Genomic DNA, 26098 nt, shown 5'->3' with positions numbered 1-26098 from the left:
CTAAAATGAAACTCTAAAATTTTCAAAATGCATGATTTGGAAATTTAAAATCATGATTTGAAATTTTTAAATATAAAAATTGACTCACAAATTTATATTTTATAAAAAATTCGTATTTATATCTACTAACCATTTATTTTATATGTAAATAAAATCTATAATTCATATTATTACCTTTTATTTTTTAAACTATCTATATCTCATATAACGATATTCTCACCAACATAAAATTATTATTACTTCAAATCAATTCCTACTTTACCATTTATATTCACCAATTCATTATTTTTGATCAAATTTGTTTACCAACCAAATTTATTGCTACTTCATTCAAATCAATGTTTAATTAAAAAATAATTTTCATCGTTAGATTGAATGAAAAAGATTGACTACTCTGGCAGGGATGTTCAAAATCAAACCGTAATCGATAGGTCAACCGCAAAATTGACTTAATTGCTTATTGGTATTGGATTATCGAATAAACAGTTAGGGATGGATTAAAATTTTATAATTAATGACTTATTGGTATGGGGTGAATTATTAAATTATCTTATTAGATAAACCGTTAACCTGTTAAGAATTACCATGCTCTGCTGTGCATGCTGGCTCAGATCGGGGATCAGCTATTTACACTTCTTTTTCAGTCTGTAGGCAATTGACATGAGTTTTTTTGCTCTGGTTGTACGCAATTCTGTAAAAATGTGAGTCACCAATTTGAAGTTAATGTATCCTTGACTTTTGCTCGTATGGTACAGCTTTTTTTCAATCAACTCCACATTTTCAATGTCAACTTAAGTTCTTTTTCGTTGTCAAATAGTCTATGAACTTCTTTAGGTTATCCGATATACCGCCCAATAATCATCTGATAATTGGTAATCCGTTACCAAATCAATTGATATTTTATAGATTGGCTAGCGGCTTAGTAAATTTAAAAATCGATATCCGATAGACCAAATCGTTAAGTAAAATTATCCGTCCGATAAGCAGCCCTACGCTCTGGCATTAATAGAAAAATAATTCTCTTAGTTGTTAATAATTTCAACCTTTATTTCACAATTGACTATTTACTATGCATGAGGATTATATTAAAGACTTGTACATTTTAATTTATGTTCAATTTTTTATTAAATTAAAGTTTGATTAATAAATGTTCTATTTTTTAGAATAACTTTGTAATAGTTTATTATACGATTTTATAAATTTTTGCTTATTTGGTAAGATTGTTTGAAGAATTAACACAATTTTAATAGTTTTACAACTTATGGGGGTTTTATGTTTATGAAAAAACATATAACACAAAAAGTCCAAAGTGCATGTCCAAATAAAACTTCAATTTCATTTTATAATTTCATCTTATAATTTCTTATCATAATTTCATATCACATGATCAAACGGATCCTAAGAAATTCAAAAAACATAAAAAGTACCATGCGTTGTATTTTTTTTCCCCTCAAATTAAAACGAAGGCAAGACGCTGCAAAACTTAAGAATCAATTATGAATAAGGCCCAGTCTAATTAGAGAATATTATGAATAAGGCCCAATTTAATGTGGATATCAGCAAGATCTATTGGGCCGAAACAAGCAATAGGACCAGAAGGCCTTCGAAAAGTTTAATTTGATATTACAAAAACTATCTAATTACACAAATATTTCTATCATATATTAATTCTTCATATAGTTTGAAATAATTGCAGTTTATCTCAATAAATTAATAATTTCGTATCAGATTTCAATTCAGATACACCTAAATATATGTTTTTTGCTATCAGATACACTGAAATAAGGAGAGAGGCGAGAGAGAATGAGAGGGAGGTAAGAGAGATCTATTTATGTATCTCAAAGACATGCAAATCATACTAAATACACGTATTTGGGATACCAAATACGCGAGCGAAATAAAAGAGTGGTGAGAAAGATAGGAGGCGAGCGAAATTTATCTATGTATCTCAGATACATGCGAATTCACTTGGATACAATGTATCTAAAATAAATTATATTTTTTATCCCATATATTCGAGATACATACATTTAAACATATCTGAATACACCAGATACATATATTGAAAGTTCAAAATCTAATAAAATTTATAATATTATAAACTAATAGTGTAAATAATTAGCTCAGTGAATTTCCGTAAGTTACTTGATATTTAGGTTGACTAGTGGAGTCTATTGAGAAGGGTAGTGTTCCTCTTGTCCCTTTCACATTTATTGTTACGGCTATCGTTTACGTTTATTATATTGTAAACAAATTTTAGTTAAAGTTTTTAAAATTACTTTATTAATAACAATTAAAATTTATTTATTTATATAGATAATAAAAAATAGGTGAAAAATAATATTTAAATATACACACATGCATATTTGTATATACATACATAATACACGCAATATTAAAATGAAAATGATAGAAAGAATAGTGTTACATTTTGTAACATATTCATAAAAATACTCAGGTTAAAAAATAAATATGTTATATGATATAAAAAAATATTATATAAATAAGGCATTAAAGAGCAAAATAAATATAACGGTCCTTCAGGTGGCTCAATTAATTTTGAGGTTGGTTATTTACACATATGAGCCATCATCAATATCCCTCGATGTCTTTTGAAATGCCTTTTGAGTCGAATTTATGGTAAAGTTTAGATAAGTAAATGATTTTTAACTTAATTAAATTTGAGGTAATTATATCCCTATTGTAATTTGTATACCCATAGGAATAATAAACCCTTCTCCAAGATAAAGCCCTTCTTCTCCAAAGTTCCAGTACCTTCTAGTTTCTCCAAAATCTCTCCAATAAATTCTTCTGCTGCAAAACCAAACTCCAAAATCCAATTAGTAAATCGAAAATGGCTAAAGAGGGACCTAATTGGGATGGTTTATTGAAGTGGAGTCTTTCTCATGCTGATGGCACCAATCCTCCTTCTCGCAATTTGAGGTAACCAAATTCAAATCTTGTTAATAATGATACAGAAGTTGTTTTATAGCAAAAAAGAATGCAACTTTGGTTTGAGGTTTTTTCCCCAATTGAATTCCTTTTCTTGGGTCGTCGTTTATTTGAGTAGTATAATTCGTATCTAAGTGGAGAAGGGTAGCGGGGCGGGCTCATAATCCTCGTTTTCAAAGGCTGTAGTATAAAAGAGGGGTATTGTAGGTTGAGACCAGCTAAAAATAGTTGAAATATGAAGTGGAACAGATAAAGAGGATTCATATAACAGACAAATTGGTTTGGATTGATTGGTGTAGTAATTTTAATAAAGTTTTTGTTTTTATTTGTTCATTGATTGGTGTAGTGATTGTTTCTTTTAGTATGCTTTGCCATGGAATTTTTTAGCATTTTGTCTTGCCTTCACTCTTGTTGTTTTCATTTTTCAAACTGCTTTGTAATGTTTTTACTTGAGCCAAGGGGTAAGGTTTGCGTCCCACTTGCGGAATTGTCATTGGTATCTTCTTGTTGTTGTAGGTTGATTGGTGTAGTAATTTGAATAAAGTTTCTAATTTTATATGTTATTTTGTGTGGAAGTTGGTTTTATATTGAAGTTGTTGGTTAATTGTGTTACTGTGGGATAGTGAGGAGGACAGGAGGTGGTTCATGGAGGCTATGCAAGCTCAAACTGTTGATGTAATAAAGAGAATGAAGGAGATTACACTTGTCATGCAAACACCAGATCAGGTCTTGGAATCACAGGGGGTGACTTCCCAAGATATTGAAGGTACATGGTGTGAGGCATTTGGGTTTAATAGTTTTTTTTGGAATGTGTAATCGTGTCTTATGAATTTTGTTCATTTTGTCTTATTTTCTGGCCTTATGATTTAACAGATATGCTGGATGAGCTACAAGAACACGTCGAATCGATTGACATGGCTAATGGTGAGTTTTTGGTGTAATTTAGGTCTTCAGAAACGTTTATATATCATGATTTGATATTTACAAGTATTACATAATTCTTAAAAAACCTACTAATTTGGAATTGAGGCCTAGTTGATTGATTAGTTGGTTGGTTGATTTATGGAAAGTTTTATTTGATGATTTATCTGCTAGAATGTCCCACGTTAGTTGAATGAATAGATTTTTGTCTCCTTGTATAGTATTGGACTTCTTAATATTGAGTTAGAGCCACACCAATATATTCTTAGTTTACTGACTAACCCCTATGTAAATTGTTCACGCTCTAGATGTCTACTCTGGGTGTTCAGAGGAGTGTTAGCATGTCCCACATTGGTTGAAAGAATGAGTTCTTGTCTCTTTATATGGTCTTTTGCTCAATCGTCACCTTTTAAGCTAGCTTTTGGGGTCCAGTTGGCCAAAGGTCCATTTTCTTAATAATATCATGTAGGTTTAATTGAAGTTTCCAATGTTGCACGTTGTGTGTTTGAGCTCAGCCACATTCAAAATTTTGGTATTTAAGTGGAGAAGAGTAGAGGTGCGTACCAATTATTGCCTAGTTCTGAACCAGTGCCCGTGCACCACTGGCCCGCGGAATTTCTCAGCAATTGACAAAAATTCCTGATCAAGGAGTAGGTTCATTGGTTATATGAGTTCATTCTTTTGCTGACCTGTTCATTGCTGATACACAAAGGTGGTTCAAATCATTGTGTTCATCTAGGAGCCAAGACTGTAATTATTTCCTGTTTTGTGAATTATGGCCTGACAAGCATCAAGCATTTATGTAGAGTTGCTACTTACCAGCATGCATGTCAGATACTCCAAAATACTGCATTTTTGGAGGATCCAACACGGGTGCTCCAATATTTCTGGAGAGTCCGAGCAACATAGTTGTACATTGGTTTTTTCTTAGACTGATGAAGTCCGTTCTCTCTCTCAATATAGCAGTAATGATATTTCTCTCATCTTTTACTTCCGATTAATTCAAGGATGTGCATCCATTCATCTTAAGGAAAACCATGTGACAATAAGTGCCCAGTAAAGTTATGCAACTTCATGTTAATCTCTTTTGTAGACCTTTGTGCTTCAATCACATATCCAAACAAATAAAAACCTCAGTCCATGTAATCCTCTTGGATGTCGCTCCTGATTTCCTTATGTTCATCTCTGGTTCTAGTGGTTATAATTGGTTGTGTTCAGATAATAATTACTTAATGAAAAACAAACAAATGAAGCTTATTGGACCAAGCTGACACTATTAAGTAGTCCATATTATACATCACTCTGTTCCTTCGTCCTGCTTTTTTCGGTCGTAGGCTTAGTTCTGATAATTTGTCATTAAAAAAAGCTTAATTCTGATAATTTATATAAGCAGTCACAATTTTCTTTTTATATGTATTTCATATGAATGTACTCTTGTTGTTATTGAGTTCTACAATATGAGGTACTTGAGACTTCTATTCAACCTAGAAGTAAAGAAAGAAAGGTATACCAAGTAGAAAAGAAAAAAAAAGAGGTTTCTTGGAGACTTTGGTATGACTGCAGTTAAGGGGCTTTCATGGGCATAAAGAGAATTGGTATGTCCTACAGTTTGAGATGTTTTGACTCTGGTGCCTCTTTAAGAGCTCGGTAACTGGTTGCTATCGGTGACTGGTTGCTTCCTTCGATAGAATGAAGCACTTATAGAAGGCGGCCTTTAAGAGTACCAAAGAGTATGAAATAAAGGAAACCATTTAATCTCTCATCCTTTACAGCATTAATGTTAAACTGGAATCCCTATGACTAAGCTATATTGGTTCTCAAGAGCCCCTTGAACCTGGGAGGCAGTATTCCTTGGGTTACGGCTGTGGAAACTAGAAAAAGGGAAGAGGACCAGAGAGACCTGGGAGGTGGTCTTTACTTTGTTAGTGATACTGGCTCATAGCTATTCCTTACTATTAACTCTCTGCTCTTTGCGTCCTCTTCCTCCTCGCTCCTTGGGGAATTTGTTCTCTTTACTCACTTTTGTTGTCATTTTCTATTGGAGCTTTCAATAGTTAATTATGTGATATTCCCATTATAAGAAGTTTTAATCTCATGCTCTCTCCTTTTATTATTTATTCGGCAGATCTGAACTCAATTGGTGGATTGGTGCCTCTTCTTGGTTACTTAAAGAACTCCCATGCTAACATTAGAGCCAAAGCGGCAGAAGTCGTAAGTACAATTGTTCAGAACAACCCGAGGAGCCAACAACTGGTAATGGAAGCTAATGGCCTAGAACCTCTTTTGTCAAATTTCACCTCAGATCCTGATGTTACTGCCCGCACTAAAGCTCTTGGTGCAATTTCATGTGGGTACATTTCCTGTTGATGAATGATTCATTAGTTAATTGAGTTTTAATTTTAGTTGTCATGTCATCTGTGTTCAAGTAGCACTGATCAATTAGCATTTTATTTTAACTTTTTGTTCCAGCTTTAATCAGGCACAACAAGCCTGCCATTGCTGCATTTCGTCTTGCAAATGGTTATGCAGCTTTAAGAGATGCTTTGAGTTCTGAGAGTGTGAGGTTTCAAAGGTACTATTTTTGCTATGTCATGTTCCAGATGTTTCTGAATCACCCATGGCTGAAGCTGCTGTTTACTTTACAGTAAAGTGTCCTCTTTTGTATTCTCTTTCTAATAGGTATAGTTTCTGTTCTTTTGCAGGAAAGCCCTTAACTTGATCCATTATTTACTGCATGAGAATCGTTCAGACTGCAATGTAGTGACTGAGCTAGGATTTCCTCGAGTTTTGATGCATCTAGCCTCTAGTGACGATGGAGAAGTGCGAGAGGGTGCCCTACGAGGACTTCTTGATCTTGCCCAAGACAGGACAGGACAGGTAGATGGCTCCTCATCAATTGAAGAAGACGAGAAACTCAAGCAAATACTCCAGGAGCGAATCAATGGGATTTCCTCTATGTCAACTGAGGATCTTGGTGCTGCTAAAGAAGAGAGGCAGCTGGTAGATTCACTCTGGAATACCTGCTACAATGAGCCTTCTGCTCTTAGAGAGAAAGGCCTAGTTGTTCTCCCTGGAGAGGATGCATTACCACCCGATGTTGCTAGTAAGCATTTCGAACCACCTCTGAGAGCTTGGGCGGCGAATAGGAATGAGGATACTAAACCAAGTAATGAAAAGAAACAGGCTCCCTTATTGCTAGGCCTTGGTCCACCTACACAGGATCCTCCTGCGCAGAGTAGCTCTAGTGAAGCCACGTCTGAGGAACAAAATAGAGACACCTCTACATGATGTACATGTTAAGGCAATACCATGTTCTTTGGCTTAATATATCTTTGTGATATTACAAATAACATTCTGCGTTAAATGCCTAGTATTTTCTGGATAATTTATAACCTTTCCTCGCCGTCATGTCACCATTCCAATTTTTCTTCTTTTTCTTGTTTAACTGAAATCTTCATGTGATGCTGTATTTTTTGGTTATATAGTATATTTAGAGCATCTACTGTTGAATGTATTTTTAATTTGGTGAGTTCTATCACCATATGGGAATCTCAGTTTGTACTAATATTGCTGTTCATTGACCTTCAATTAATTTTCTGTTAAGACTGAATTACATAAGTTGGACAACAAGTGCCACTAGATGGACATGTGCTTCCATCCAATCCTAAGGTACATGAAACTTGTATACAGATTCCCAGAACTCTTATTTTGGAGGGCAAAAGATAATGACATACCTTGTAGCCCTACACCTGTTTAGGCTAGAAGACTCATCAAATGCATAACTGTAAGCCTTGGGACAGATGGCCTTAAATAGATGAGCAAAAATAGTAGGTTTGCATGTTTTGGGATCTGCAAATTTTCCTGTGCAGCAGTACTTGGCTGATTGTATAGCCAAACAAGCACTCTTGCACCCTACCACTTCTCCACCAATCTTCACTTCGAGTGCAGCTGGACAACATATATTCAGATCAACATCACACTCTGCCACGCCACAACCTATTCCTCCACCAATAGGTCTCATTGAAACTGGCACGTTGAAGCCATCGACTAAGCTCACATCATAGAAATGCAAGGGTGAAGTCGATGAGCCTAGTGTCATTTCCACAACAGTAGCCGGTGGTTTACCTTCTAACCCCTGGCATTTTAACTGGCCATTACAATCTCCAGTATCACATGAGCCTTTGCCAGTCTTATTAAAGTGACAATTCTGCCTGGCCCATATCCTACCCGACCACTTCTTAGGCACATCAAAGACTACTTCATCACCACTCCTCATGTGAAAGCCGCCATCTTTAGGAGTCATCTTCCCTCTATTGCCAAGAATTCCAGGCCATATGCTTCTTCTGCAGTTGTTAACTAGAATAAGTTGTGTCCCATCTGCAGTCACATGACAAATAGTAAAACAAGTCAAGAAAATGTTGTGCATGCAAACAAGTTAGGACATGGATTAAGAGTCAGGAATTACTTGTGCTAACAAGAAAGAGGAATACACAGAGTGAAATACAGAGTAGATGAGATAAAATCAGCATTTTGACACTTTTGAGATATTGCTATACTGAGTTAGTGGGGGAGTGGAAGAGCTAGCTGCTAACTCTGGACAACTCAAATTCTTAAGTACAAACTAAAGATTCTGTTTAACAGTGTGCTTTTAGTTATTATAATTCACAATGTATCTTTTTACCTTTCTTTTGGGAACAAAGGGCACATATGCATTGCTTCAAGTGGAGGACTTGTATCTCACTATAGCTTAATGAGACTTGGAGATACTTAGCTTGTGTACATGCTTCAACTTGACTCACTCATCATAAGCTAGAATTGTCATCGCCTATGTTGCTCGGACTTTTTAAAAATGTCAATGGGTGCGTGTGTCCAATTCTCCATAAGTATTTTTGGAGAATTTGACGCGGGTGAGACAGCTAAAGTGGAGAGTCCATGCAACTTAGACCATTGTTATTGATCAGATAACTTGTCCGTGATCCACATTCCCTATGCGCCTCAATTACTTGTAACATTACAATTAGCTTATCGTCCGAATAAAATGCCACATTTTGTGATGTGTGCTCTCTTCTTATTCGGATGATCGATGAATAGGGCCCAATGCCTAGTGGGATAACCAGAAAACTATAATAAAGTTTCTTTCTTCTATCGTGCATAAAATATTGTACATAAATTCTCTCATAACTTATACGTGTATTAGTTATGTGGATTTTTAAATTACAAATCAAATATCATATTATTTTTATTCATGAATAATTTACCTCCTAACCAGCTACTAAATATGGCATTGCTTATGCACATGTCTAAATCAGCTATCACACGACCCCTACTATTTTCACATGACAAGATCTGAACAAGTTATTTTTTTTGTGAAAAAGAAACTGTTTTACACTTTATAAGGGGGAATTTAAACTTGCATTAAGCTTTAAGCTATTGCTTAACTTCGTAGTAAGGATAAAAAAGATTCCTTAATATCTAATTAAACATCTAATTGTGGATATAGTAGCAAACATATTATATGATTAAAGAACACTACTAAAAAATGGTGAAAAAATGATGAAAAGAAAAGCGACGGACTGCGTCGATGGTAAAAAGTGACGAACAAAGGGACACCGTCCGTCGCTTATATTTTTTATTTTTTTATTTTTATTTTTTATTTTAAAAAGCGACAGACAGTGACTCTATGTCCGTCGCTTTTTTTTGGTGGACTTTTGTGCCAAAAATATTTTTAATTAATTTTTTACTATAAACGGCGACGCCGTCCGTCGCTTTCAATAAAAATAATTATTTTTAATTTAAAATAAGCGACGGAGTCCTTCGCTTATTTTTAATTTTAATTTATAATATATTTTTTATAAAGTTTTATTTTATTATTTATAAATATTTTTTTTTAAAAAAAGCGAAGGACGGCGTCGCTTAGTCCGTCACTTTTTTGGTCAATTTTTTTTAAATGGAGCGACGGACTTTGCAACGCTGTCCGTCGCCCCCTACTAAATATCAGTCACAGCTTCTCCCATTTTTTATTTTCTATACTCTCTTATCTCTCTCTCTCTCTTCGATCCCCTCCCCTAAAACCCGACTCCGATGCTCACCCCCACCCCCGCCGCAGCTCGCCGGCGTCTCCGCCGTCGTCGTCCCTCCCTCTCTCTCAGGTACTCCGTCTGCCCCTCTCTCTCTTCTCTTTTTCTCTCCTTGTTAAACTTAGGGTTTTATTTTTTTTGTAAATTGAGAAAAGTTTGAATTATTAGTTTGTTTATTTCATTTATGTTGTTGTAGTATATGTTGTTAACATAGTCAATTTGTAACATTGATTGTGAATTAGTGAATAAAAAGTTATAGTTTTGATTTTAGGGTTTTATTTTGAATTGGGGTATTTTGAATTAGTTTGTGATTTGGGTTTTATTGAGTTGGAATTGAAGTGTTTTTGAAGTTATAAAGTTATTAACATTGTTAGTTTGTATATTTAATTGTGAATTAGTGAATGAAAATTTTTGGGTTTTAGTTGAATTGGTTTTTTTTAATTAGATTGTAAATTTGGGTATTTTTTAGTTTGACTTGAAGTGTTGTTGAAGTTACAAGTTAGATTTAAGAAGTAATTATAGAAGTTAATTAGAAGTTAGAAACTTAGAACTTATTTAGAGCTTCTGATTACAACTTTGAACTTAATCATAACTTGTATTGAATTTAGAACTTTGAACTTGAATTTAGAACTTGAACTTTAGGTCGGATTTTTTAAGTTGAACTTAGAATTTTTTTTGGTGTAGCATTTACTTATTTGAATTTAGGTTGTGAACTTTAGAAATTGTGAATTATTTTTTTTTTCATGAAGTTATTAACTTTGGTTTCTTGAATTGTGGTTTTTAAGACTTAATTAAGCTTAAACTTTAGAAATGTTGAATTATTGTAGGATATATAAACTTTAAGTTGTGAACTTTCAACTTAAAATTTTGAACTTAGAATTTAAGATTTTTAAAGTTGAATATTAGGATTTTTTAACTTGAACTTAGATTTTAGAACTTGAATTTTAGGATTTTTGAAGTACTTAGGAATTTTTTTGGTTTGTATAAATTCTCAACTTTAGATACTTGAACTTTAATTATACTTGAAATTTGAAAGTTTGTACTTTAAGTTAGAAAAAAAACAACTTGGAGCCCGTTTGGATGGGCTTTAAGTTGGTCAAAACCAACTTAAAGCCCCTTTTTAGCTTTTGGACGTGTTTGCCTAATGCTAATTTTAAGCCATAAAGTTCTTAAAGTCAGTCAAAAATGAAAAGTTAGGATTTCTAACTTTTTTTTCTAAGTGCTTAAAGTCATTTTGTTTGACCATGGAAATTACTTTTATATCCCTTATATTTTAATTAAATTCTCAAACTATCATTTTTATTCTTTTAACCCTAAAATTCAAACACTTATTTTCAACATAAATACTTTTATTCAAACACTCAACTTCTTATTTATAAATATAACTTTCAGCACTTCAAAGTTCTAAAAACACTTCATACATAAAAGTTACTTTTTTTTAAGTCCATCCAAACGGGCTCTTGAACTTTAGAAATGTTGAACTTGAGAATTCTTGAATTTTTGAAGGATATGCATGTAAACTTTAAGTTGTGAACTTTAAACTTGAATTTAAAACTTGAACTTTAGAATTTTTTTACTTGAACTTTAGGATTTTTTAATTAAGTAGTTAGAAATTATTTTGGTTTGTATAAATTCTCAACTTTAGATACTTGAACTTAGGATACTTGAAATAATTAATTAAGGTTGAATATTTTTGTACAATTTTTTTAGTGCAGAGGTACAATCTAATTAAATATTCCAATATTCGACGCCGCCAAACCCACTGCCACCAACCCCTCCATCTCATCCCAAATTGAAAAAATTCGAGGTACTTTTTCCACTTAAATTTTAACTATTGTATATATTAGATTTTTTTATTCAATGTACAACACCTGCATTTTTCTTAGGGTTTTGTTTGATTTCTTAGGATATGTTTGAATTTTTAGAGTGTGCTTTAGTGATAAAGTGTTAGTTTAGCATAAGTGACAACATTAGTTGATCCTATTGATGACAAAATTGATTTTCTTGCAAGATCAATTTGTGTCCATCTAGTGTTGACACTTAGATTTGATTTGATTTACTTGTTGGAATTAGTTTGTACTTTAATTGTCTAATAAAATCCAACTTGCACTTTAGAAATGTTGAATTATTGTAAGATAATATATGAGCTTTTAGTTGTTAAATTTGAAAGACTTTAAAATATTATGACTTCATTCGTTTTGAGTGTTTAATTATGTTCCTTATGATGCATATTGTGTATTTTGTTGGTTGGTTAGTTGTGTTGGATTGGATTGTATTGATTATTATTGAATTACATTTTAATTGCAGGTGGCAGCAGAAACTAAAGTTTCTGCTGTCAAAAATACTACAGGAAAAGCAACGGACATGGTCCTTTAGTCCGTCACTTTTCTGTATTTTTTTTTATAGAAAAGCGACGAACAGGGACCCTATGTCCGTCGCTTTTTTGGAAATTTTCAAGAACACCAAGAACAAAAGCGACGGACAGGGACCCTTTGTCCCTCGCTTTTATGGAAAAAAAATTAAAAATTAAAAAATAAAACGACGCAGTCCGTTGTTTTTTTATATATTTTTTTAAAAAAATTTTTTAGGGGCGATGCAGTCCGTCGCTTTTTGCGATGCAATCCGTCGCTTTATTAAAAGCGTCGAACAAAAAAGCGACGGAAATAACTGCGTCGCTTTTCCGTCGAGTTTGACCAAAAAAATGACGCAGTCTGTCGCTTTTTTGCATCATTTTTTGACAGATTTTTAGTAGTGGAACTTCCACTTGAGTATAATATTTGACGGATTCAAAATTTTAAATAGAGCAACCTCCCAAGTTTCAGACCCAAAAGTCAACTTTCTCGTATGAGCATTCGTATCTCGAATCATTTTTATTACTCTTTTGAGATAACGAATACAATTTCTAATAAATATATATCTTCAAAAACTTTTCAAATGTACATACACATAATTTTTGAACTAATAAAATTGTTATGACAAGATTCTAGATAGTCTTAATGTAACAACTTGGTAGGTGAAAGTTAGGTAAAAGTTTGGTAAATTTGGTAGGTGAAAATTTGGTAAACTTTGACATCTTGACAAAATGTGATGTCATGAATGACATCAAGAGCAAGAATTTATTCCTATAAATAGGTAGCTCTTGATTCATTTGCAACACACCTCAAAAATATTTCTCTCTTGTCTTATTATATTTTAAAGCATTTGCAAAATACATTAGAAGACTAGAGAATTGATAGAGCAATTCTCTTATTTGTATTTGAGATCTCTCCCCTTTCTTTGTTAATATAAAGACAGTTGTTCTCTGGTGGACGTAGGATCATTCTGATCCGAACCACGTTAAATATTATTATTCTTCATTGTTCTTTATATTTTCATGTTTCCGCTAACAATTGGTATCAGAGCCAAGGTTCTCTGTGGTTGCAGCACAGTCTAAACTTCCACATCAGAAAAGAATTATTTTGATTTTATGTATTTCCAAATACTTTGTAGTAGAAGAGGAAAAACATGTAAAAATGAGTTTTATGAAGTTTGAAATTGATAGATTTAGTGGGCGCAACAATTTCAATATTTGGAATATTCAGATGATGGTGTTATTGCAGAGGGAAAGTTCAATCCACGCTATTGACGGAAAGTACCCGATAACATATTAATTTTCGACAAGGAAAAGATTAAAGGAGATGCATTGAGTGTAATCCAATTATTCCTTGCACCTAACGTGCTTTGTGAAGTGAGTACAAGTACTGAGGAGACGCTGAAACAATTATGGGATAGGTTGGAAGGGCTTTACCAGAATTGGTCGGTTACAATAAAGATATTGTTACAACGACGTCTTCACACATTTAAGATGGAGTCAGGTACTTTGTTGCAAGACCATCTAGATACATTCAATAAACTTGTGATGGACTTACAGATTGCTAGAATTAAGAAGGATGAGGAGACGCTTGTATGTGCTTTGTTATTTTCATTGATTTCAAAATATCATGATTTTGAAAATTCAATGATATATAGTAAGACGTCTATCACTCTTAAGCAAGTGCGGCAAACACTTAATTCTTGTGATGTACGAAGGCATTTTGAAGGAGACAAAGATGATGAAGCTAGTGGGCTCTTTTTAAGAGGTCGTACTAGCCAATAGGGAAGGATAAAGCACATATCAAAAACTCATGTGAACAAGAAGAATGCAGAGTGTTAGGGCTATCAATGTCACAAGAAGGAACACTTTGAACGAGATTATCCTATGTCAAAATCCAAAGAAAAGGCGAGTGCATCCATTGGTGAGCAGGTAGATAATTCTAATGATGCACATGTACTAACAACATCATGCAATAGTGGAGTCTATGACAACAAATGGGTGTTAGACTCTGGTTGTACTCTGCATATGACATTCCGAAGAGATTGGTTCAGAAGCTATGAGAAAAGTGAAGGAACTGTAGTAATGGGCAATAATGCAACTTGTAAAATAGTTAGCATTAGTTCAATTCAGGTTCGCTGCCATGATGGAATCGTGAGGACTATTATAGAAGTCCTTCATGTTCCTGATCTGAAGAAGAATTTGATATCCCTGAGTACTCTAGATAATCAAGGCTACAGGTACATGAGCGAGGGAGGTACAATGAAGGATGCTGAAGGCCAAGCTGGAGGATGGTCTTTACACACTAGCAGGAAACACCATTGTTGGCTCTATTAATGCATCTACAGTGCAGAAGTTATTTGATGATGATAAAGTAAGATTATGGCACATGATACTGGGCCATATGAGCGCACGAGGGACTGGAGATATTGAGCAAATGCAACCTTTTGAACAGTAAGAAGATCAGCACACTTGAATTTTGTGAGCATTGCGTCCTAGGGAAGCAAAAGAAAGTCAGTTTCAGTACTGGTAAGCATAAGATGGGAGAAGTGCTAGGCTACATCTATTCAGCTTTATGGGGTCCCTCTCAGTTTCCATCTAAGGGAGGTAAGAGGTATCTTCTCATATTCATTGATGATTTTTCATGAAAGGTTTGAGTGCATTTCTTGAAGGCAAAAAGTGATGCTTTTGAAGCATTTAAAGAATGAAAGATTTTGGTTGAGAATCAAATGGAGAGAAAAATCAAGTATCTTCGCACAGATAATGGCTTGGAGTTTTGCAGTGAAGAGTTCAATAATTTCTGCAAGGTTCATGGGATCACAAGACATAAGACGGTCAAGTACACACCATAACAGAATGGAATTGCTGAGAGACTAAACAGAACTCTTCTTGAGAAGGCTCGTTGTATGCTCTTACAACCCAAAATGTCCAAAGTGTTGTGGGCTGAAACAGTTCACAATGCTTCTCATATTGTCAATCAATCTCCAGCATCAGCGATTGACTTTAAGACTCCAAATGAGGTATGGTTAGGTAAACCTTCTAACTATTCATACCTGCAAATATTTGGGTCTCTGTCTTATTATCATGTTAATAAAGAAAAGCTTAAACCAAGGGCTAAAAAGGCTATATTTATAGGGTATATAGATGGAGTAAAATGTTACAAACTTTGGTGTTTATCTTTACTAAAATTTGTAGTTAGTAAAGATGTTACCTTTGAGGAATCCTCTATATTTGATCTTCGTAAAGTTTCTGTAGAGTTATCAAAAAACAAGAACAACAAGCAGGTGAAGCTATCGGTGGAGCATACCAAGAAAAAAGATCAAGAGACTCAAGTTGATGAGTCAAAAGATGCAGATCTTGAAGAACATGTTGTGAATAAACCATACACAATTGCGAAGGGAAGCGACAAAAGGCAGATACGGAAATCGGAACGTCTTATAGAGCAAGCAAATCTGATTGCATATGCATTTATAACTGCAGAATAAGAGATTAAAGACCTCGAGCTCTTTTTTTATGTTGAAGCAACTTCTTGCAAAGATGCTGCCCAATGACGGTTAGCCATGATGGAAGAGATAGAGTCTCTTTACAAAAATGAGACACGGGTCTTAGTTGAAAGTCCAAAGGGCAAGCAGACAGTTGGATGCAAATAAATCTACAGAAATAAAGAAAGTATTCCAGAAGTGGAAGATGTTAGGTTCAAGGTAATATTGGTTGCAAAGGGTTTCAGTTAGAAAGAGGGAATTGACTATAATGAGATCTTCTCTTCAGTCGTGAAACATAGCTCAATTCGCGTGCTACTAGTATTAGTTGCACAATTTGATTTGGAGCTTCAATAGCTTGAAGGTTTCCTAGCTGAGGGAAAAGAAGATCATGTATGCTAACTAAAGAAGTCTTTGTATAGTTTGAAGCAATCCCCTAGACAGTGGTACAAAATATTCGACGCATTCATGACTACGCATGGATTCTCGAGGAGTGCATTTGATAGATGTGTGTATCATAAGAAAATGTCTAGTAACTATGATTTATTTACTATTGTATATTGATGATATGCTTATTACTGCTAACAATATCACAGAGATAAATATTTTGAAGAAACTATTGAGCAAGAATTTGACATGAAGGCTTTGGGAGCCGCAAATAATATTCTTGGAATGGAGATTTCAAGAGAAGATGGTGTTGTACATCTTTCTCAGAAGAGGTATATCAAAAAGGTTATTGAGAGATTTAATATGCAGATGAGTAATCCAGTAAGTATACCATTAGCTTCTCATTTTAAGCTTTCAGAATTACAAACACCTCAGTCTGGGGATGAGGTGGATCATATGTCAAAAGTTTCTTACGCTAACGCAGTTGGTAGCATTATATATGCTATGGTGTGCACACATCCATATATTGCTCAATTTGTAAGTATAGTAAGTAGGTGCATGACCAATCCAGGAAAACGGCATTGGGAAACTGTTAAGTGGATATTGAGATATCTCAAAGGAGCTTCTGATGTTGGCCTAACCTTTCAAAAAAGTAAAGGTATTTCAGTTCTCGGTTATATGAATTTTGACTATGTAGGGGATCTTGATAGAAGAAGGTCAAAAATTGGATACATATTTACTCTCGGTGGCAGTGTCGTTAGTTGAAAATCAATTTTACAATCTATTGTTGCTTTGTCAATAACAGAGGCAGAATATATAACAGCAACAGAGGCAGTGAAAGAAGCTATCTGGTTGAAAGGTTTGGTGGCAGAATTGAGTTTGGTTCAACTGGAATCAATTCTAAGATGTGATAGTCAAAGTGTTATTCATTTGATTAAAAATCAAAGATTTCATGAGCGCACCAAATATATTAATGTCAGATTCCATTTCATTCAAGATGTCGTTGAAGAGGGACCTATTATGGTCGAAAAGGTTATCACAGACGATAACTCTACAGACATGCTGACCAAGATAGTCCCGCTTGCCAAGTTTGCACATTGCGAGGACTTGGCGAGAGTATGCATCAACTGATGCAAACTCTGGGAGAACAACTGCTAGGTAGAGCTAGTGTGTTCAACAAAAGTTTGATTCTTCTTGTTTCTTACAACAGAATTGCCCAGTAATCTTAGAAGTTTTGGCCGGAGTTGTTCATATGCATGCTCGGAATGCAAAACATGGGGGAGATTGAAAGAGTTGAGGTTGAAGACACAATCAAAAGTTGCTGAAAGAAAGTTGAAAATGAAGAATCTTGCCAAGGTGGAGATTTGTTTAAATTGACAAGATTCTAGATAGTTTTAATGTAGCAACTTGGTAGGTGAAAGTTAGGTGAAGGTTTGGTAAACTTGGTAGGTGAAAATTTGGTAAACTTTGACATCTTGACAAAATGTGATGTCATGGATGACATCAAAAGCAATAATTTATTCCTATAAATAGGTAACTCTTGATTCATTTGCAACACACCTCAAAAATATTTCTCTCTTGTCTTCTTATATTCTAAGGCATTTGCAAAATAGATTAGATCAATTCTCTTAGTTGTATTTGGGATCTCTCCCTTTTCTTTGTTAATATAAAGGCAGCTGTTCTCTGGTGGACGTAGGATCATTCTTATTTGAACCACGTTAAATATTGTTGTTCTTCCTTGTTCTTTATATTTTCACGTTTCCGCTAACAATTGTAGAAAGAAAAATTAATCAAATTTGTCGATACACTATTTGATTAAATTAATTCTTTAATTTCTCAATTTTACCCTCCGTTTTTGCATAAGCTTTGTTTGCAAAACAATGTATGTATTTATAACATAATGAAAAAGGAGAGGAAACGAAAACGGAAAAGGGCCACAAATACCTCTGAACTATAGAAAAAGGTTTAAAAATACCCTTCATCCACATTTTGGTCTAAAAATATCCTTCTAATCATCTTTTTGATTTAAAAATACCCTTCCATCCATTTTTTTGGCTAACTATAACCCTTCAAACTAACAACTCTCTTTTTATTTTTTAAAAAATATTTATCATGTTTCATTTTCTGATTGGATGAAATAAAAATCCACCTCTACTAATTTTTTTATGCCTCTTCAAGACCTCAATTTTTTTTTAAAAAACTCTAATAGTTTTTTTATTGCTGTAGCTTTTTGTTCTTATTTTTTTATAAAGTTTGTTTTGGGATCATGAATCGGGATATTGTTTTGATTTGGATAAATTATGAGAAAAAATATTTTTAAAATAGTTTTTTTATTTGCTGTATTTTTTTTAATTTAGTGTTTTTTATGGTTATCAAGCATGTATATTGTTTTGATTTGGATAAATTAGGAAATTTTTTTTGAAAAAGTTATATAATAAATCTTTTAGTTATATGTATTATTACAAGATAGTTTTACAATAACTATCTAAAAACTATCTTGTAATAGAAAAAAATTATTTATTTAGTTTTAACTATCTTGTAATAACTAATTTAGTTTAAAATATTTTTTTACTATCTTGTAATAACTAAAAGTAATTTAGTTATACGTATAACTAAATTCTTTTAGTTATTTTATTTATACGTATTGTAAAAAATAAGTATATTAAACAGTAAAGAAAAATCAAGCCAAGAACTAAAAAATCTATAGTTTTTTTCTGGTTAATCGGATAAAAACAATTCTAGTCTTATTTATCAATGTAGCTTTTACAAAACAAAATTGAAGGGACGGGGGGGGGGGGGGGGGGGGTTGAAGAGGTATATTGTTTTTGACTTAGATAAATTATGAATATTTTTTAGTGGAAGTGAGATTTTTATTTCATCCAATAAGAAAATGACACATGATAAATATTTTTAAAAAATAAAAAATAAAAAGAGGGTTGTAGTTTGAAGGGTTATAATTAGTCAAAAAAGTGGATGAAAGGGTATTATTAAACCAAAAAGATGAGTAGAGGGTATTTTTAGACCAAAAGATGAATGAAAGATATTTTTAAACCTTTTTCTATAATTCAAGGATATTTTTGGCCTTTTTCTGAAATAAAAAATTAACAAAAAAGAACTATTATTTGAAGACGTTGTAGCTCCTTTATTTCATTATATGCAAGTTTGATTAGTACAAAAGTTAATTTTATTTATTTTGAAATTTGTGATATTAAAAGTATTGTGTAATTATAAAATTTAAGGTACCAATATTAGAATACACAAAAAAATGTTCTAACTCGTACTTCAGAACAACTTTTGTCCTAATAAAGTGCTTCCTTCATTTCAAAATAATTGAATTATTGAAATATGACATACATATTAAGAAAAAAATAAAGACATAAATTGATCATGTTTTTCTATTTTTTTCCTTTTCAAACTCCATGCTAACTCTCAATACTTATTTAATTCATTCTTGGAATTCAACCTTGAAAATTTAATTAATGAAGGGTAAAATTTAAAAAAAATTCCAACATCTATCTTGAATAATGAACAATTCTGTCACGATCTCGAACTGCTGCGACTGGCACCACAATAACTATCCAGTGGAAGAACCATTTCCTTCAGCCCAACTTATCAAACTTACGAGATAAACAGTTAAAGACTAGCGGAAGCATGAATAAAATCCAGAATAAGACGGAGTTCCCATAAACTCAGCTAGCAAATTAAATATCAAAAGAAGTGCGGAAACATCGTAGGAACTGAAAGTCGTCCGTACCAAAACTCTAACAAAATATCTGAATAAGAAAAAGGAAACACTCCCAAAAGAAGTCATAATATTACAACAGTGTCTGAACATCTGGGTCCCCAAAGAAGGACTGACTAATGAGAAAGTATACGGCAGCACGACAGAATAGCTCACCCTTGGACTTTGAACAATCTTTCAATCTTTCAACCGAGGTCTCTCCGTAGCCGGCTGAATATGCCCTGTACTCAATACAATGGCAGAGCAAGAGTAGTTTCAGTACACAAAAATAACAGTGTACTAGTAGGATCACGCGGTTAGCCAACAAGCGGATCATAGATAATTAAATTCCACACAATAGGCATATACATATACAGAATAAGTCAACTAATCTCAAATTCAACTATATTCAGCAATATCATAACTCAATATCTTCCACATGCTATAATTTCACACAAAGGTCCTCTCAAGAAACCTACAAATGATCAACTTTGTGTCGGAACGTGACACTCGATCCAAATATGTGTCGAAATATGACACTCGATCCAAACATACCACAATCACAAATACATTCAGTATTTAAAGTATTTATATCATCAAGAACAGGTTTATCACAAAAATAGGCAAGTAAGTGATCATTTCACACATAATCTAGCATGTTTCCCTATTTATATATACACATGCATATCATGTAGCAATTTAACAAGTATATGAGACACATATGAGAAACTGAACCATCACCTACCTCAATTTCAAGCTTCAACAACCTTACAATGCAAGAACCTTCCCTTTCAGGGTTAGTTCTTCTTGTTCTTGGTCTAAAAAATAGTAAATACATATACAGGATCAACACAATAGCCTAACTATCATGAAATATAATACAATTCACACCCTAAGTCAAACCCATGATCCTAACCTTACCCTAGGGCTATTTTCTACTATTAGTTTTCAGTTCAAACCCTCCCCCAATGATTACCAACCATACTTTCTAGGAATCAAAGTATGAATTTAGGGAGTAAAATTCTTGCCTTAAGTGTGAAAATCCATGGGAAATTGATAGAATTCTCCTAGGTTGCCTCTTGAAGTTTTAGAAACTGATTTTGCAGAAAAAGACCATTTCTAGGATTTTTCTTGACTTAAGTCGCGACTGTCCCACTCCAGTGGGTCCGCTTTGACAGGAATAATCTCGCTCTGGTGGGATATGCGGAAATAGTAACTTTGGATTTTGTGCTCCAAGCCCCCATTTCACAACACACCCTCTTCCAAAGATGTATTAAAAGATATCCTTCACACCAATTACGATTCCGAGGGTTTTTCTAGTCTGAATGCGATTTCGTGAAGTCGTAAATATTCCGTATCATCCTGTCTATTAGCCTATCCAATCAAATTAGAGGTTTGACCTCCCATCATTCACATGATCTCCCAAGACTTCACCTAATTTAGAATTCGTCCAAGTCTGGTCTAAGCTAAGTATTTCCGAAGTTTTAACCCAAAGTTTTCTGGCCTAAAATCCTTTTCCATTGACCTATTCCTAATGCGGGGATGGGTCATTACAATAGATACCAATTTACCCATCACTCATTTCCGAGTGTAAACTAGGGAAAACAGGGCTAAAATAAAGATAGAGTTGTACCTGTTTCATTGAACAGTTGAGGATACTTGTCTCGCATGTCTTTCTCAGTCTCCCAAGTAGCTTTCTCTACCGAACAATGTTTCCACTACACTTTAACCATATTGATCTCCGTAGTCCTCAACTTCCAGACGTCACGATCAAGAATTGCAATTGGCTCCTCCTCATTCTGAAATTCCTTATCTAATAACACCGAGTCTCATTTAATGATGTCGTCCCCATCCCCATGGTAATTTTCAGTATGGACACATGGAACACCAGGTGTACCCTAGACAAGCTAGGTGGTAAGGCCAATCTGTATGCCACTGGCCCTACACAGTCAAAAATTTCGAAAGGGCCAATATAACAAGGACTGAGTTTGCCCTATTTGCCAACTCCCATTGCCCCTTTAATGGGTGACACTTTTAGAAGTACTTGCTCACCACCCTCGAATGTCATATCCCTTATTTTTTGGTCTGCATACTCCTTCTGACGACTTTGAGCCGCTAGAAGCTTAGCTTGGATGCTTCTTACCTTATCCTTAGCATCCCTTACTAAGTCAACCCCCAATAACTCCACTTCCCCAGCTTCAAACCACCCTATGGGGGACCTGTATCCCCTCCCATACAGTGCTTCAAATGGTTCCATATCCACACTGGAGTGGAAGCTATTGTTGTAGGGGAACTCATATAAGGGCAAAAACTCGTCCCAATGTCCCTCGAAGTCTATCACACGTGCCAGTCTTTTTGTGGATGAAAAGTTGTGCTGAAAGTGAGTTGAGTACCCAACTCTTCATGCAACTTACCCCAAAATTTGGAAGTAAACTGTGTATCACGGCCTGAAATGATAGAAAGGGGCACACCCTACAGTCTCACTATTTCCTTCACATAAATCCTGGCCAGCTGTTGTGCATTATAGTCCACTCTAACCAGAATAAAGTGTGTTGACTTTGTTAACCTTTCAACCACCACCCAAATGGAGTCATACTTTCCCAAGGTCTTAGGAAGTCCTACCACAAAATTCATGGCTATTCTCTCCCACGTTCATTCAAAAATGGACATTCTTTGAAGAAAACCTGAAGGTCTTTGTTGCTCATATTTCACTTATTGGCAGTTTTGACATTTGTCTACATAGTCAGCTACGTCTTTCTTCATACCAGGTCACTAATACAACCTTTTCAAGTCTTGATACATTTTAGTCATTCTCGGGTGAATAGAGTATCGCGAACCGTGAGATTCAGATAGAATCTTCTGAATAGTCCATCTACCCAGGGAACACAAATTCTTCCCCTAAAGTGAAGCACCCTACCTGCATCAAGTGTTGAGTCTCGAGCATTACTCATCAACACTTTTCTCTAATTTCATTTAAGTTCATATCTTCAAACTGCTTGGTCTTAATATCTTCTATAAAAGTGGATCTTAAATCAATTTTGGTCATTATCCCATCTTTCTATGAGATGCCTAGTTTCATGAACATGGCCTCCAAGGCCTAAATCTCTCTATCCAAGGGCCGCTTAAGAGCCCCCAAACAAGCTAAATTGCCCATGGTCACCGATTTTTGACTCAATGCGTCTGCTACCACATTAGCCTTATCTGAATGGTACTGGATAGTGACATCATAGTCTTTAAGCAACTTCATCCACCTTCGTTGTCTCAAATTCAAGTCCTTCTAGGTGAATATGTGCTGTAAGTTGCGATCATTAGTAAATACCTCACACTTGATGCCATACAGATAATGTCTCAAATTTTCAGTGCAAATACTATAGTTGCCAAATCCAAGTCATGAGTTGGGTAGTTTCTCTCATTTACCTTCAATTGACGCGAATCATATGCTACAACCTTCTTATCCTGCATCAACACAACACCCAAAATCAAAATGTGAAACATCACAATAAACAATAAAGTCTTTACCTTCGACTGGTAGGGTCAGGATTGGTGTTGTGGTCAGAAAATTCTTGAGCTTTTGGAAGCTCTCTTCACACTTATCAGTCCAATGAAATGGCACCTCCTTTTTAGTCAGACTAGTCAAGTGAGTGGCAATAGAAGTAAAGCTTTTTACGAACTGGCGATAATAATTGGTCAGTCCCATAAAACTTCTAACCTCGGTCACGAAACTAGGCCTAGCTCAGTTCTTAAGTGCTTCAATCTTTTGTGGGTCCACCATTACCCCTTCTTTTGAAACAACATGGCCTAAAAGGGCAACTTAAGACAGCCAGAATTCACACTTAGATAATTTTGCATACAACTTTTGTCTTCCTAAAACACCTAACACAATTTGAAGGTGATTTGCATGTCCCTGTTCACTCTTTGAATACATTAATATATCATCTATAAACACTATCACGAACGAATCCAGGAATGGTTTCAACACCCCATTCATCAAACTCATGAGGGCTGCAGGTGCATTAATCAACCCAAAGGACATTACTAAAAATTCATAGTGCCCATACCTGGTCCTAAAAGCTGTTTTGGGCATATCCTCAGGCCTAATTTTCAACTGATAATATCCAGACTTGAGATCAATCTTTGAAAAGACTGAAGCACCTTGTAACTGGTCAAATAGGTCATCAATATGAGGTAAATGGTATTTATTTCTGATGGTGACCTTATTCAGTTGTCGGTAGTCAATGTAAATTCTCATACTACCATCCTTTTTCTTGATAAATAACACCGGAGCACCCCAAGGGGAAGCACTAGAACGAATGAACCCCTTGTCAAGAAGCTCTTGACTCTGAACCTTAAGCTCTCTCAACTCTGCCAGAGCCATACGGTAGGGAGGAATGAAAATTGGACGGGTACACGACTCTAGGTCAATGCAGAAATCTATATGTCGGTCAGGAGGCATACCAGGCAAGTCTGAAGGGAAAACTTCCAGAAATTCACACACTACTAGAATAGACTCAATAGTAGGAGACTCTACCTCCACATTCCAGATATAGTCCAAGTAAGCCAAACAACCCTGCCCTATCATTTTTCTAGCTTGGAGAAAGGATATGACCTTAGCTGGCTTAGGCTTGTACACCCCTTCCCACTCTAACCTTTCCCTCTTCGGGATATCTAGAGCCACAGTTTTTACATTACAATTAAGTACAGTAAAGTAGGGGGACAATCAATTCATGCCTATGATCACATCAAAAAAATTTATGTCTAGGATCACTAAGTCAACCCAAGTCTGGTATCCCATAAACACAATAGAACAAACACGATACACATGGGTGACTATGACTGACTCTCCAACAGGAGTAGAAACATGAACAGGAGCATCCCATATATCACACAGTGCATCCAAACCCAAGACATATTTCACAGACACATAAAAATAAGTGGAAATCAGATCAAACAAAATAGTAGCCATCCGGTCACAAATAAGAATAGTACCTGTGATAACTGCGTCAAATGCCTCTACCGCGGTCTTACTTGAAAATGCATAAAATTGAGCCCGATTATCCTGAAGGGATACCTCCCTGTCTGGTTGGGCTGCTCCTCGACTTGCACTATCATTACCTCGGTCCTCACGGCCTCTCGAATTGCCTCTTCGCCCAACCTGTGGACGTCCTCTACCATTGCTTCCTCCAGTTGCTGGACTACTATTCTGGCCTGCTAGGGTGCTGAAACTGTCCCGCGGGGGTGAGGGCACTCCCTCTGTATATAGTCCGGCTCTCCAAAATTAAAACAACCGCGATCAAAGAACGGGCCACCTAGGAATGATGCTCCCTGACCCTCATGGGCCGGATGCTACTGTAGAGTACCTGAAAAACTGCTAGTAGAAGCGAAGAGTGCTGACTGAATTTATCATGCTGCAATCATCGGTCTGTCTGACCCTCTGAAATAGGATCCCTAGAAGTTACCTGCACTCTTGGGCTTTTTAGCCAAAGCTTTGGCCTGCCCATCTTTCCTCACACCTTCGACCTTCTTAACAAAGTCTATGACTTCGTCTGACGTCTATGGCTTTGTTGAAACTCCTGCCAGACGAAGTCATATAGACATATAGTACTTGCAACTTGGGGTTCAACCCTTTCACAAACAACCTGATCCTCTCCTCCTCTATAGTGACCAGCTGAGTAGCGTACCTAGAAAATGCATGAAACTTGGCCTCATAGGAAGTCACTGATAACCCTCCCTGCTCAAGGGCTATAAACCCATCCTTCTTTCTGTCCCTTAAAGTACGGGGCACATACTTTTCTAGAAACAGAGCATGGAATTGAACCTAAGTGAGTGGGGGCAACATAGACGAAAGACACTCCACATAAGCCCTCCACCACTTCTTGGACTCACCCTGAAGCGAAAAAGTCACAAACTCCACTACATGCTGATGCACTATACCCAGCTTATGCAACCTCTTATAGCAATCAAGAATAAATTCGTAGGCATCTTCATTTTTAGTACCATGAAAGATTGGGGGTTTGAGCTTGAAGAACTTGGTGAGCATGTCATGCTTAAAACCAGTCATCACAGGACCCATTGGTGGCATGAAAAATGCATTTATGCCTACCACATCATCTGCTGGCTGAGCTGCAATAACAAACGGACGAGTAACAAGAGCAAGTGCTGCAGATATGGTAGGGATGGCGCTAGTGCTAGCCAGTCCACTCAAAAAGGCCAT

The 26098-nt window shown here is 35.2% G+C and overlaps 2 protein-coding genes and 1 pseudogene across 2 annotated transcripts; 1 reads left to right on the top strand and 2 right to left on the bottom strand.

Annotated features, from left to right (window-relative positions):
* The first annotated feature begins 2674 nt into the window (after positions 1-2674).
* LOC129882270 (uncharacterized) lies at positions 2675-7360 on the top strand. The gene is made up of 6 exons (XM_055956488.1): positions 2675-2943; positions 3576-3718; positions 3826-3876; positions 5999-6220; positions 6343-6445; positions 6576-7360. The coding sequence occupies exons 1-6, from the start codon at positions 2855-2857 to the stop codon at positions 7159-7161; spliced, it is 1194 nt and encodes a 397-aa protein (XP_055812463.1). The 5' UTR covers positions 2675-2854; the 3' UTR covers positions 7162-7360.
* A 19-nt stretch (positions 7361-7379) lies between these two features.
* Positions 7380-8437, bottom strand: LOC129882271 (thaumatin-like protein). The gene is made up of 2 exons (XM_055956489.1): positions 8339-8437; positions 7380-8250 (listed from the first exon to the last, which is right to left on the bottom strand). The coding sequence occupies exons 1-2, from the start codon at positions 8400-8402 to the stop codon at positions 7577-7579; spliced, it is 738 nt and encodes a 245-aa protein (XP_055812464.1). The 5' UTR covers positions 8403-8437; the 3' UTR covers positions 7380-7576.
* An 11544-nt stretch (positions 8438-19981) lies between these two features.
* On the bottom strand, positions 19982-26098 carry LOC129881992 (uncharacterized; annotated as a pseudogene).

Source organism: Solanum dulcamara, chromosome 3 (assembly GCF_947179165.1).
Source record: "Solanum dulcamara chromosome 3, daSolDulc1.2, whole genome shotgun sequence".
NCBI classification, from domain to species: domain Eukaryota; kingdom Viridiplantae; phylum Streptophyta; class Magnoliopsida; order Solanales; family Solanaceae; genus Solanum; species Solanum dulcamara.
This window is presented reverse-complemented; position numbering and strand designations above follow the sequence as displayed.

Bases quoted from the DNA above. Each gene is read 5' to 3' on its own strand.
- LOC129882270 (XM_055956488.1), top strand. From the start codon at position 2,855: ATGGCTAAAGAGGGACCTAATTGGGATGGTTTATTGAAGTGGAGTCTT. The intron at 3,877-5,998 runs GTGAGTTTTTGG...TTTATTCGGCAG, and splicing joins ATCGATTGACATGGCTAATG to ATCTGAACTCAATTGGTGGA. The intron at 6,446-6,575 runs GTACTATTTTTG...GTTCTTTTGCAG, and splicing joins GAGAGTGTGAGGTTTCAAAG to GAAAGCCCTTAACTTGATCC.
- LOC129882271 (XM_055956489.1), bottom strand. From the start codon at position 8,402: ATGCTGATTTTATCTCATCTACTCTGTATTTCACTCTGTGTATTCCTC. The intron at 8,251-8,338 runs GTAATTCCTGAC...ATGTGACTGCAG, and splicing joins CCTCTTTCTTGTTAGCACAA to ATGGGACACAACTTATTCTA.